General features: G+C 46.3%; 2 protein-coding genes across 2 annotated transcripts in view; both read left to right on the top strand.

The window, feature by feature from the left end:
- ypel2a (yippee-like 2a) overlaps positions 1-11,187 on the top strand; it is a gene marked incomplete at both ends in the record, with an annotated part of 11,863 nt that extends 676 nt beyond the window's left edge. Inside the window, 3 exons of the mRNA XM_084449355.1 lie at positions 5,492-5,535; positions 6,883-6,991; positions 11,098-11,187. Coding sequence (XP_084305481.1) covers positions 5,492-5,535; positions 6,883-6,991; positions 11,098-11,187 — 243 coding nt within the window. The remainder of the gene's footprint in view (positions 1-5,491; positions 5,536-6,882; positions 6,992-11,097) is intronic.
- A 3,423-nt stretch (positions 11,188-14,610) lies between these two features.
- Positions 14,611-15,000, top strand: part of pom121 (POM121 transmembrane nucleoporin) — a gene marked incomplete at its 5' end in the record, with an annotated part of 26,211 nt that continues 25,821 nt past the window's right edge. The window contains one exon of the mRNA XM_084450409.1: positions 14,611-14,750. Within this exon, the coding sequence (XP_084306535.1) occupies positions 14,611-14,750 (140 nt within the window). The remainder of the gene's footprint in view (positions 14,751-15,000) is intronic.

The following is a 15,000-nucleotide window of genomic DNA, read 5'->3' as shown; positions in this document are numbered from 1 at the left end:
GAGGCAGCCGATGTGTGCGTCAGACACAAGCACTAAAATAGAGTGAGAGGAGAGTGAGTGTGTGGGCGGACTGGAGCACGGAGGAGCATGGAGGAGCGTGGAGGAGCATGGAGGAGCGTGGAGGAGCGTGGAGGAGCGTGGAGGAGCATGGAGGAGCGTGGAGGAGCGTGGAGGAGCATGGAGGAGCATGGAGGAGCGTGGAGGAGCGTGGAGGAGCATGGAGGAGCATGGAGGAGCATGGAGGAGCGTGGAGGAGCATGGAGGAGCGTGGAGGAGCGTGGAGGAGCGTGGAGGAGCATGGAGGAGCATGGAGGAGCGTGGAGGAGCATGGAGGAGGACTGGAGGAGCATGGAGGAGCGTGGAGGAGCGTGGAGGAGCATGGAGGAGCATGGAGGAGCGTGGAGGAGCATGGAGGAGCATGGAGGAGCGTGGAGGAGGACTGGAGGAGCATGGAGGAGCGTGGAGGAGCATGGAGGAGGACTGGAGGAGCATGGAGGAGCATGGAGGAGCGTGGAGGAGCATGGAGGAGCGTGGAGGAGCATGGAGGAGCATGGAGGAGCGTGGAGGAGCGTGGAGGAGCGTGGAGGAGCATGGAGGAGCGTGGAGGAGCGTGGAGGAGCGTGGAGGAGCATGGAGGAGCATGGAGGAGCGTGGAGGAGCGTGGAGGAGCATGGAGGAGCGTGGAGGAGCATGGAGGAGCATGGAGGAGCGTGGAGGAGCATGGAGGAGCATGGAGGAGCGTGGAGGAGCGTGGAGGAGGGCTGGAGGAGCGTGGAGGAGCGTGGAGGAGCATGGAGGAGCGTGGAAGAGCGTGGAGGAGCGTGGAGGAGCATGGAGGAGCGTGGAAGAGCGTGGAGGAGCGTGGAGGAGCGTGGAGGAGCATGGAGGAGCGTGGAAGAGCGTGGAGGAGCGTGGAGGAGCATGGAGGAGCGTGGAGGAGCATGGAGGAGCGTGGAAGAGCGTGGAGGAGCGTGGAGGAGCGTGGAGGAGTATGGAGGAGCGTGGAGGAGCGTGGAGGAGCATGGAGGAGCATGGAGGAGCGTGGAGGAGCATGGAGGAGCGTGGAGGAGCGTGGAGGAGCATGGAGGAGCGTGGAGGAGCGTGGAGGAGCGTGGAGGAGCGTGGAGGAGCATGGAGGAGCGTGGAGGAGCATGGAGGAGCGTGGAGGAGCGTGGAGGAGCGTGGAGGAGCGTGGAGGAGCATGGAGGAGCGTGGAGGAGCGCTGGATCAGCTCTTCTCTACCAGCTCCATGGGAGTGAACGAAAAAAGGACAATCTCTTTTTTTGTGTGCATATTTTGTACATTGTACGAGTAACTTAGGCTCTATGTACAGTAGGTACTATATTAGAAAGAATTTCAGTGCTGATTAGGTGCTGATTACTGACGAGATACAGCCGGTGCCCAGTTCTCTGATGATGTCATGTGAGCTACAGTTTATATTGAAGCGTTTGACTGACCACTTGTATAACCTGATGAAGGTGTTTTTGACCCAAACGTTGTGAGGGACAACTCCTTCTTTCACCTGTAGCCACCTTGTCCTACGCACCTGTCAGTGTGCATCAGCCCCTCTCTTCTACACATCATATACCCCAAAATCATATACCCCAAAATCATATACCTCAAAATCATATACCCCAAAATCATATACCCCAAAATCATATACCCCAAAATCATATACCCCAAAATCATATACCCCAAAATCATATACCCCAAAATCATATACCCCCAAAGCATATACCCCAAAATCATATACCCTAAAATCATATACCCCAAAATCATATACCCCAAAATCATATACCCCAAATCATATACCCCCAAATCATATACCCTAAAATCATATACCTCAAAATCATATACCCTAAAATCATATACCCCCAAATCATATACCCCAAAATCATATACCCCAAAATCATATACCCTAAAATCATATACCCTAAAATCATATACCCCAAAATCATATACCCCAAAATCATATACTCCAAAATCATATACCCCAAAATCATATACTCCAAAATCATATACCCCAAAATCATATACCCCAAAATCATATACTCCAAAATCATATACCCCAAAATCATATACCCCAAAATCATATACTCCAAAATCATATACCCTAAAATCATATACCCCAAAATCATATACTCCAAAATCATATACCCCAAAATCATATACTCCAAAATCATATACCCCAAAATCATATACCACAAAATCCAGCGGGTGCCAGATATCCGTCGTCCCTCTGTGCCTCGCGGCTCATTTACACCCCGCAGGTGTTCAGAGCTCCTCTGGGTCCCGTTACAAGCTTAACCCACTTACAGCTTTGTCTGGATTCTGGCCCTGCTCTGATTGGCCAGCGCTCGCTGCCTGGTGTGGAAGGCAGACCGAAGCTCAGGGTCACGGCCATCTGCCACTTCCTGTTTGGGCGGGGCCAGCAGAGCCCGTCACCAGCTCACCTCCCAGCGCAGAGCCGGCCAGGCGGAACAGGGGATCAGTATTTTACTGTAGGAGAGAGAAGGCTGAAAAAAATGGCAAGAGATTAGACACGTCTGCATACCACAGCAGCGCCAGAGACCGAGTATGTCTCTCTGAGAGAGTATGTCTCTCTGGATGAAATCTATCTGCCAAATACCAGGCTGTGCTAGCCAATCAGAGCAGAGCTAATACCAGGGCTCTCTGTGCTAGCCAGTCAGAGCAGAGCTAATACCAGGGCTCTCTGTGCTAGCCAATCAGAGCAGAGCTAATACCAGGGCTCTCTGTGCTAGCCAGTCAGAGCAGAGCTAATACCAGGGCTCTCTGTGCTAGCCAGTCAGAGCAGAGCTAATACCAGGGCTCTCTGTGCAAGCCAATCAGAGCAGAGCTAATACCAGGGCTCTCTGTGCTAGCCAATCAGAGCAGAGCTAATACCAGGGCTCTCTATGCTAGCTGGTCAGAGCAGAGCTAATACCAGGGCTCTCTGTGCTAGCCAATCAGAGCAGAGCTAATACCAGGGCTCTCTGTGCTAGCCAATCAGAGCAGAGCTAAGCCAGAGACTTGGGTACTTTAAAGACGTCTATCCATCCATCCACTGTAGTAAAGATTTCTGTGGTTCTTCCAGAGGACCTCCAGGCCTCCTCTCAGAAGAAGAAACACAGTTCAAACACACTTCCAAACACAGTTCCCAACACAGTTCCCAACACAGTTCAAACACAGTTCCCAACACAGTTCCAAACACAGTTCCAAACACAGTTCCAAACACAGTTCCCAACACAGTTCCAAACACAGTTCCAAACACAGTTCCCAACACAGTTCCAAACACACTTCCAAACACGGTTCCAAACACGGTTCCAAACACGGTTCCAAACACAGTTCCAAACACGGTTCCAAACACGGTTCCAAACACAGTTCCAAACACACTTCCAAACACGGTTCCAAACACGGTTCCAAACACGGTTCCAAACACAGTTCCAAACACACTTCCAAACACGGTTCCAAACACAGTTCCTAACACAGTTCAAACACAGTCACAGTGATGTTATGATTGTAACTCATGGACATGTTGTTAGTGCAGCATATGGGCCTGAGGTGACAGTGTGCCCGTGCACGTCACACCACTACCCACACTGCCCTGGGGGAAATCAGCCAATGAGAATGTCTCTCCCTCAGGGGGTGTTTTCATCACTGGCCATGTGCCATGGCAGAATCGGGCTCGACCAATCAAAAGGGGGTCTGTGTTCTATATCCTTCTTGGGAACAAATTGAAAAGCATAATATGCATTAATATTATAATATGCAAATATTATTTGATCCTAATATGCAAATAACATGCAAATATTATTTGAGATTTTTCCCCCCTCTCTTTTGATCAAATATTTGAGAAGATGTTTCTCTCTTTTGATCAAAAGTGAAGATGGTGGGCGGAGCATCAACAAAGATACCCTTCTGAGAGGGAATAGCACACATAGGGGCGAATTCACTAAAGCAAATTGCGCCCGCTAATTGCCCCATTATATTGCGCGTCAGTTGCGCCCGCTATGTGCTCCGTTTTAAAAACCTATTCACTAAAGACATTGCGCTAATAATATCCCAGCGCAAACACGCCCATTCGGTGTTTGCGGCTGAGTGCAATTTGCTGCTGATATAGGAAATGACTATAAATACAGCGCATACAGCGCATACAACTCGTATGCATATCATTGGACGATGGCAGACAGAAAAAGAAAGATACGATTTTCAGACAGCGAACTTGAAGGCCTCACGGACGAGGTTCAAAAACATGTCTCACAGCTTTCGGCAAAAAAATATCACGACTGCAGCAAAAAATCATATTTGGGGTTTAATTTCCCAATCAGTCAGTGCCATTTGTGTGTGTAAACGCGGAAGACTGCAAACGGAGGTGGAATGATTTAAAAAGACGAACAAAGGAAAAATTGTCATTTTATGTTATGCAAGTTGCAGCACGATGATCTGGCATACTTTTGGGGGAGTGTATAACATTGCCCCACCGGTACGATCTGGGCATCTAAACGGCTTTTCAGGATTCCAAATGTGCACTCAATCACACCGCGCGTCCTGATGTGAGCCCAGTTGTACACCGCCTCTCCAACGTTGGAAGGATTACGCACGGGAGTCATCATCCATGGCTGAAGATGATAGCCTACCTGCCGTCACCTATGATACAAAAGGAAAATATTTTCAAGACCATTCAAATAAAACAAATATTGTGTAGGCTATGTTTTTATTTATTTATTTATACCTATATCGACCCCCAGCCGTTCAATGAACAGCTATAGGGAATGCGCAGTTTCGCGTATAGACTATTATACGCACAGTTTCGTGCTATGTAGGCTATTATATTCATTGGGGGAGCTTGGACTCGCTGGGGACGGGTGGAGAGACGCATAGTCAACTGAGCCTCCCCAGACGCGACTTCATCCTCCAGTTTGCTGAAGAGCTGCGCGCTCTGGTGTCCAAACAGCTACCGCGGTGGTTCTAGTGTTAAATCAAAAAGTGACCTTCTTCTAAATATTCTCTCACGAACAACATGCCTGGCATTGCGATGCCTTCGCCTCGCAACAATCACTGCTGCCATGATCAGCGGACAGGCTGGCCGCGACACACCCCTTGCGCTTAAATACCACCACGTTTCTGAAAACGGTATTAATTTCACTTTAACTGCGTGAGGCAATTTGCGCCGATGTTTGTGAATTGGGCGGGTTTTGCAATAATGTTCATTTGCATAGAAAGGGGAACATTCTCCGCCCATATTACCTAATTTAAATATGAGCTAATAACACCGGCGCAGAGCAACGCAATGACGAACGCAACGCAGTTAACACCGTATTTCACCCTTTGCGAGGGCTTTGTGAATAGCAAACATAATTTTTGACTTATTTGCACAGGCTTTGCGTCAGGAAAAGCTGCGCAATCCTTTAGTGAATTCGCCCCATATACTTTGTGGAAGCCTGTTGTTTTTCAATCCTTATCTCTCTCTCTTCTTCATGTCTCTTTTCAGTCTTTCCAAGGTAGTCAAGGCAGAGCGTACCTCTTCAACTCAGTGTGAGTATCCTAATAATAATATTAATATTATTATTCATAAATAATATTGGGCACACATGTAGGATTTGAAGCGTTTTCCCAGCCTCTTCTACTGCCTTCCCTTAACGCCTTTCTCTTCTCTCTCTCCTCCTCCCTCCCTCTCTTCTCTCTCTCCTCCTCCCTCCATCTCTTCTCTCTCTTGTCCTCCCTCTCTTCTCTCTTCTCCTCCCTCTCCTCTTCTCCCTCCCTCCCTCTCTCCTCTCCTCTCCTCCCTCCCTCTCTTCTCTCTCCTCCTCCTCCCTCCTTCTCTTCTCTCTCTCCTCCTCCCTCCCTCTCTTCTCTCTCTCCTCCCTCCCTCTCTTCTCTCTCTCCTCCTCCCTCCCTCTCTTCTCTCTCTCCTCCTCCCTCCCTCCCTCTCTTCTCCTCCCTCCCTCTCTTCTCTCTTCTCCTCCCTCCCTCTCTCCTCCCTCCCTCTCTTCTCTCTCTTCTCCTCCCTCTCTTCTCTCTTCTCCTCCCTCTCCTCCCTCCCTCTCTTCTCTCTCCTCCTCCCTCCCTCTCTTCTCTCTCTTCTCCTCCCTCCCTCTCTTCTCTCTCCTCCTCCCTCCCTCTCTTCTCTCTCTTCTCCTCCCTCCCTCTCTTCTCTCTCCTCCTCCCTCCCTCTCTTCTCTCTCTTCTCCTCCCTCCCTCTCTTCTCTCTCCTCCTCCCTCCCTCTCTTCTCTCTCTCCTCCTCCCTCCCTCTCTTCTCTCTTCTCCTCCCTCCCTCTCTTCTCTCTCTTCTCCTCCCTCCCTCTCTTCTCTCTCTTCTCCTCCCTCCCTCTCTTCTCTCTCCTCCTCCCTCCCTCTCTTCTCTCTCTTCTCCTCCCTCCCTCTCTTCTCTCTCTTCTCCTCCCTCCCTCTCTTCTCTCTTCTCCTCCCTCCCTCTCTTCTCTCTTCTCCTCCCTCCCTCTCCCCTCCTCCCTCCCTCTTTCCTCTCTTCTCCTCCCTCCCTCTCTTCTCTCTCTTCTCCTCCCTCTCTTCTCTCTTCTCCTCCCTCTCCTCTCCTCCCTCCCTCTCTCCTCTCTCCTCCTCCCTCCCTCTCTTCTCTCTTCTCCTCCCTCTCCTCTCCTCCCTCCCTCTCTTCTCCCCTCTCCTCCCTCCCTCTCTTCTCTCTTCTCCTCCCTCTCCTCTCCTCCCTCCCTCCCTCTCTTCTCCCCTCTCCTCCCTCCCTCTCGCCTCTCTCCTCCTCCCTCCCTCTCTCCTCTCCTGTCCTCTCCTCCCTCCCTCTCTCCTCTCTCCTCTTCCCTCCCTCTCTCCTCTCCTCCCTCCCTCTCTTCTCTCCTCTCCTCCCTCCCTCTCTCCTCTCTCCTCTCTCCTCCTCCCTCCCCCAGGGTGAACGTGGGCTGTGGCCCAGCAGAGGAGAGGGTGTTGTTGACAGGACTTCACGCTGTGGCTGATATCTACTGTGAGAACTGTAAAACCACGCTGGGATGGAAATATGTAAGTGGCAGGAACACAGGAACAGCATGGCTCCGTTGAGAGGATGTTATATCAGGATAGAGGATGTTATATCAGGATGGAGGATGTTATATCAGGATGAGGGATGTTATATCAGGATGAGGGATGTTATATCAGGATGAGGGATGTTATATCAGGATGGAGGATGTTATATCAGGATGGAGGATGTTATATCAGGATGGAGGATGTTATATCAGGATGAGGGATGTTATATCAGGATAGAGGATGTTATATCAGGATGGAGGATGTTATATCAGGATGGAGGATGTTATATCAGGATGAGGGATGTTATATCAGGATGAGGGATGTTATATCACGATGGAGGATGTTATATCAGGATGAGGGATGTTATATCAGGATGGAGGATGTTATATCAGGATGGAGGATGTTATATCAGGATGAGGGATGTTATATCAGGATGAGGGATGTTATATCAGGATGAGGGATGTTATATCAGGATGAGGGATGTTATATCAGGATAGAGGATGTTATATCAGGGGTTGAGACTGGGCTGAGGGATGGAGGATGTTATATCAGGATGGAGGATGTTATATCAGGATGGAGGATGTTATATCAGGATAGAGGATGTTATATCAGGATGAGGGATGTTATATCAGGATGGAGGATGTTATATCAGGATGGAGGATGTTATATCAGGATAGAGGATGTTATATCAGGATGAGGGATGTTATATCAGGATGAGGGATGTTATATCAGGATGGAGGATGTTATATCAGGATAGAGGATGTTATATCAGGATGAGGGATGTTATATCAGGATGGAGGATGTTATATCAGGATGAGGGATGTTATATCAGGATGGAGGATGTTATATCAGGATGGAGGATGTTATATCAGGATAGAGGATGTTATATCAGGATAGAGGATGTTATATCAGGATGAGGGATGTTATATCAGGATAGAGGATGTTATATCAGGATGGAGGATGTTATATCAGGGATGGAGGATGGTATATCAGGATGGGGGATGTTATATCAGGATAGAGGATGTTATATCAGGATGAGGGATGTTATATCAGGATGAGGGATGTTATATCAGGATAGAGGATGTTATATCAGGATGAGGGATGTTATATCAGGATGGAGGATGTTATATTAGGATGGAGGATGTTATATCAGGATGAGGGATGTTATATTAGGATGAGGGATGTTATATCAGGATGAGGGATGTTATATTAGGATGGAGGATGTTATATCAGTGATGGAGGATGTTATATCAGGATGAGGGATGTTATATCAGGATGAGGGATGTTATATCAGGATGAGGGATGTTATATCAGGATAGAGGATGTTATATCAGGATGGAGGATGTTATATCAGGATAGAGGATGTTATATCAGGATGAGGGATGTTATATCAGGATGAGGGATGTTATATCAGGATGAGGGATGTTATATCAGGATGAGGGATGTTATATCAGGATAGAGGATGTTATATCAGGATGAGGGATGTTATATCAGGATGAGGGATGTTATATCAGGATGAGGGATGTTATATCAGGATGGAGGATGTTATATCAGGATGGAGGATGTTATATCAGGATGGAGGATGTTATATCAGGATGAGGGATGTTATATCAGGATGAGGGATGTTATATCAGGATGAGGGATGTTATATCAGGATAGAGGATGTTATATCAGGATGAGGGATGGTATATCAGGATAGAGGATGTTATATCAGGATGAGGGATGTTATATCAGGATAGAGGATGTTATATCAGGGATAGAGGATGTTATATCAGGATGAGGGATGTTATATCAGGATGAGGGATGTTATATCAGGATGAGGGATGTTATATCAGGATGGAGGATGTTATATCAGGATGAGGGATGTTATATCAGGATGAGGGATGTTATATCAGGGATAGAGGATGTTATATCAGGATGAGGGATGTTATATCAGGATGAGGGATGTTATATCAGGATGAGGGATGTTATATCAGGATGGAGGATGTTATATCAGGATGAGGGATGGTATATCAGGATAGAGGATGTTATATCAGGATGAGGGATGTTATATCAGGATAGAGGATGTTATATCAGGGATAGAGGATGTTATATCAGGATGAGGGATGTTATATCAGGATGAGGGATGTTATATCAGGATGAGGGATGTTATATCAGGATGGAGGATGTTATATCAGGATGAGGGATGTTATATCAGGATGAGGGATGTTATATCAGGATGAGGGATGTTATATCAGGATGAGGAATGTTATATCAGGATGAGGGATGTTATATCAGGATGAGGGATGTTATATCAGGATAGAGGATGTTATATCAGGATGGAGGATGTTATATCAGGATAGAGGATGTTATATCAGGATGAGGGATGTTATATCAGGATGAGGGATGTTATATCAGGATGAGGGATGTTATATCAGGATGAGGGATGTTATATCAGGATAGAGGATGTTATATCAGGATGAGGGATGTTATATCAGGATGAGGGATGTTATATCAGGATGAGGGATGTTATATCAGGATGGAGGATGTTATATCAGGATGGAGGATGTTATATCAGGATGGAGGATGTTATATCAGGATGAGGGATGTTATATCAGGATGAGGGATGTTATATCAGGATAGAGGATGTTATATCAGGATGAGGGATGGTATATCAGGATAGAGGATGTTATATCAGGATGAGGGATGTTATATCAGGATAGAGGATGTTATATCAGGGATAGAGGATGTTATATCAGGATGAGGGATGTTATATCAGGATGAGGGATGTTATATCAGGATGAGGGATGTTATATCAGGATGGAGGATGTTATATCAGGATGAGGGATGTTATATCAGGATGAGGGATGTTATATCAGGATGAGGAATGTTATATCAGGATGAGGGATGTTATATCAGGATGAGGGATGTTATATCAGGATAGAGGATGTTATATCAGGATGGAGGATGTTATATCAGGATAGAGGATGTTATATCAGGATGAGGGATGTTATATCAGGATGAGGGATGTTATATCAGGATGAGGGATGTTATATCAGGATGAGGGATGTTATATCAGGATAGAGGATGTTATATCAGGATGAGGGATGTTATATCAGGATGAGGGATGTTATATCAGGATGAGGGATGTTATATCAGGATGGAGGATGTTATATCAGGATGGAGGATGTTATATCAGGATGGAGGATGTTATATCAGGATGAGGGATGTTATATCAGGATGGAGGATGTTATATCAGGATGGAGGATGTTATATCAGGATGAGGGATGTTATATCAGGATGAGGGATGTTATATCAGGATGGAGGATGTTATATCAGGATGGAGGATGTTATATCAGGATGGAGGATGTTATATCAGGATGAGGGATGTTATATCAGGATGAGGGATGTTATATCAGGATAGAGGATGTTATATCAGGATGAGGGATGTTATATCAGGATGAGGGATGTTATATCAGGTTAGAGGATGTTATATCAGGATGAGGGATGTTATATCAGGATGGAGGATGTTATATCAGGATGGAGGATGTTATATCAGGATGGAGGATGTTATATCAGGATAGAGGATGTTATATCAGGATGGAGGATGTTATATCAGGATGAGGGATGTTATATCAGGATGGAGGATGTTATATTAGGATGAGGGATGTTATATCAGGATAGAGGATGTTATATCAGGATGGAGGATGTTATATCAGGATGAGGGATGTTATATCAGGATAGAGGATGTTATATCAGGATGGAGGATGTTATATCAGGATGGAGGATGTTATATCAGGATGGAGGATGTTATATCAGGATAGAGGATGTTATATCAGGATGAGGGATGTTATATCAGGATGGAGGATGTTATATCAGGATGGAGGATGTTATATCAGAGATGGAGGATGTTATATCAGGATGGAGGATGTTATATCAGGATGAGGGATGTTATATCAGGATAGAGGATGTTATATCAGGATGGAGGATGTTATATCAGGATGGAGGATGTTATATCAGGGTTCAGTGTTTGTATTTGGTATCCAGGAAGATGACTGTGTCTCTCCTGGGTGTCTCTCAGGAGCATGCGTTTGACTGTGTCTCTCCTGGGTGTGTGTCTGCAGGAGCATGCGTTCGAGAGCAGTCAGAAGTATAAGGAAGGCAAGTTCATCATCGAGCTGGCCCACATGATCAAGGACAACGGCTGGGATTGAGTGTGACTGCGCTGTGGCTCCAGAGAAGAGGGGTGTGGCTCCAGAGAAGAGGGGTGTGGCTCCAGAGAAGAGGGGTGTGGCTCCAGAGAAGATGGGTGTGGCTCCAGGGAAGAGGGGTGTGGCTCCAGAGAAGAGGGGTGTGGCTCAGTGTTGGACCGCTTGCTCATCCACATGACCCTATCTATACACCTCACACACATTCACACATAAACAAGTCTTTGTATTTGTCTGTGGCCGTGTGTGTGTGTGTGTGTGTGTGTGTGTGTGTGTGTGTGTGTGTGTGTGTGAGTGTGTGTGAGTGTGTGTGAGTGTGTGTGAGTGTGTTTGCCTGTGTGTGGGTGACAGAGAGAGAGTTCATGGGAGTTTGAGTTGAAAGGACAGCCACCTCCAGGCTACTGCAGATCAGATGCTCAAACACTCTCTCACACACACTCTCTCACACACACTCTCTCACACACACACTCTCTCACACACACTCTGTCACACACACTCTCTCACACACACTCTCTCACACACACTCTCTCACACACACTCTCTCACACACACTCTCTCACACACACACTCTCTCACACACACTCTGTCACACACACTCTCTCACACACACTCTCTCACACACACTCTCTCACACACACTCTCTCACACACACTCTGTCACACACACTCTCTCACACACACACTCTCTCACACACACTCTCTCACACACTCTCTCTCACACATGCTTTCATATTCATCTGGGGAAGTGCTGCTGCTGGTTCCTGGCGCTAAGCTGGATTCAACCCTACAGGTCAGAGGTCAGGATGTCTCTGCAGGACATGAGATGGAGGACCATGTCCACTCTTCCCGGCTCCCCCACTATTTTATAAGACAATCTGGTGGGTTCCCTACGGTGTGAAGACGTCCACTCTGTATAACCAAGGCCACGCCGTGGGACACCAGACTCTACCGGAGGATCAACTCCCCTGGACCAGATCAGCACCTCATCCTCTGAGACACCACACTGAGGCTCATGGGAAATCCAACTTCTTGACTGTTCACTTTAAAAAAGAAAAGAAAAGCGTCTTGGCTGTTCTTAGATTTTTTTTTTCTATTTATTCGAGCATTTGTTTAAGTTATTAAATGTATTTATTAATTGATGTTGGTTTTGGGATTCCCCCCCTCCATGTTGAAAGGCAGCAGCTTTGGCTGCCACCTTCAATGGTAGCAATTCAGAATGAGGTGGTCGTGTGGTCCTTCTGCCTGCGTGAATGTGGAGGTGTCACGCGTCATGTGGTCCCTCTTCCTGCGTGAATGTGGAGGTGTCACGCGTCGTGTGGTCCCTCTTCCTGCGTGAATGTGGAGGTGTCACGCGTCGTGTGTCCCTCTTCCTGCGTGAATGTGGAGGTGTCACGCGTCATGTGGTCCCTCTTCCTGCGTGAATGTGGAGGTGTCACGCGTCGTGTGGTCGTGAATGTGGAGGTGTCACGCGTCGTGTGGTCCCTCTTCCTGCGTGAATGTGGAGGTGTCACGCGTCGTGTGGTCCCTCTTCCTGCGTGAATGTGGAGGTGTCACGCGTCGTGTGTCCTTCTGCCTGCGTGAATGTGGAGGTGTCACGCGTCATGTGTCCCTCTTCCTGTGTGAATGTCCTGGTCCTCTGGACTGTGTGAGGAGCAGCGGCGGAGGACAGAAGAGTCACATTTCATCTGAGGAAAGCGGGATTGATGAAAGGCAGCATGTTAACATAGTTTCAGTCTGGAAGCAACACCACGTTTGTCGAGTCTGGAATTAAGCTGTTTCAATACAATGATAAGATGAACTTTAATCATCCCCAGTTGGGGGGAGGGGGGGGGGATTTGGGGTTGATCTGAGGTCGGGGGTGGGCGGGGGGGGGGTGGGGGGGTTAGGGGTTGATCTGAGGGCGGGGGTGGGCGGGGCGGGGGGGGTTGAGGTTGATCTGAGGTTGTGTAAGGCTAGGCCATTTTAAGAGGTCAGTAAGGTTAGGTTTGAGGAAGGTTGATTGATCCTAGGTCTGTGCTTAAAAGCAGGTTCTACTTGAAGCCAGTTGTGAAAGCAGCTCTGGGCTGACATTGTGATGCAAGAGACGCATTGTGACAGTGAGTTGAGGCTTAATGCTATTAACCCATCATATTCCGCTCAGATAAACAGCTGCACACATCCATCAGATTCAACATTACTTGGATGGACTGAAAGGGAGTCAAACACCATGCAGTGATGCATCCAGTTTACTTACAGATCAGTGGAAATGTACTGTCCCAAATAATTTATACTTTTGAACAATCTCTGTCTTTCCCTGTGAGCTTCTGTCTTTACCCACCCGTCTCACTGTACATGCTTCTGTCTTACTGTACATGCTTCTGTCTTACTGTACATGCTTCTGTCTTACTCTACATGCTTCCTGTTTTGTTCTTTGCTTTGACACATTGGGAAATGGCCGTCAGAAGACGTAGTCTGAAGCTACATGATCTAACGTCCCAGCAGAACAACCAAAGACTGTCCCATGATCAACCATGTTGACCTACATACCTGCCCAAGTAACCTGTTTCAGGAAGTTACTGAATGAAAGATTGTGATTGGCTGAAAGCGACTGTTGAAGGCTGGCCGTTCTCTGATGGTTGTTCTCTGATTGATTGAATGATTGATTGATTATTGATTGATTGATTGATATTGATTTGGACAATTACAATGTTAATACCTGTATATTCACTATGAACATATACCTTATGATAAACTGTATTACACAATGTAAATAGCCATATTCTGTGTTTTATTTATTTATTAATTTCTTCAAATGATGAGTGTTTTAGTGTACGCTCTGCTGACGGTCTAATGGTTCCCTTGTGGGAGAGTTAGATTTCCTACTTTTTTACTATTTTGGAAATGTTTTGGTTTTCGTGTTTTTTGTAAAGGAAGGAAGGATGATGGGAATATATGGGGACTCAATAAAGATTGTGATTTGATCAATCTGAAGCAAAGGCCAAAGTGTGGTGTATATCAGCTTGCTAGTCTTTACAACTTTAAAGTCTGTCAAGTTTGTCATCATAACCTCACATAAATTGACTAGGTTTATAGCATAATATTGGTTGATCTAATTGGTTGATCTATATTATAATAAAATAATCACGTAATTGAATAGATTAAGAACTGAAGGCTACCTGACTTGTCAGTAGATTGAAGAATTTAGTTATAAAACGAGATGAACACCGATTTTTCACATTTGCATTTTATTATCAGAAATGATTGCTAATAGGTACCTTTATCTATGACTGAACTATTTCTATCATCAGATTTTAAGACTTTATGTTTTTGCTGTACCTTAAAATATGTTTGTCCACAAAATGCTATGATATCTTAGACATTAATGTCAAATAACCAACATTTCTCTAAATACTGTAAATAGAGATACAGTATTAGATATATCTGGTTATAGATGGGGGACAGGGTCTTCTGTCAGATGGGGGACAGGGTCTTCTGTCAGATGGGGGACAGGGTCTCCCAGCCACTGGGCCTCAGGAACGACGGACATTCCACCTCCCTGGTGGGCACGGAGCAGCGTGGCACCATGCCGCTGTAAAACTGAGGGTTGCCATCCTTGCTTAACACCCTTGACTCAAGACTCATAATCTTGAGTCTAAGCCTTTGAATATGACCGTGTCACCGGCAAAAAAAAACAAAAAAACATCTAAAAAATATTTTAAAATCTTTATAAAAAATAGCAAAAAATAAATAAAAATCCAACATTCCAACACTTCCTGAAAGCTGAGAAACGGAGCCTTCTAGTATTATAGGAAAATCCAATGAATATTTGGAATGTTGTCCC

This window comes from Borostomias antarcticus, assembly GCF_949987555.1.
Source record: "Borostomias antarcticus genome assembly, chromosome: 15".
NCBI classification, from domain to species: domain Eukaryota; kingdom Metazoa; phylum Chordata; class Actinopteri; order Stomiiformes; family Stomiidae; genus Borostomias; species Borostomias antarcticus.
Note: the sequence above shows the minus strand (reverse complement) of the source record. Positions and strands in the feature narration are given on the sequence as shown.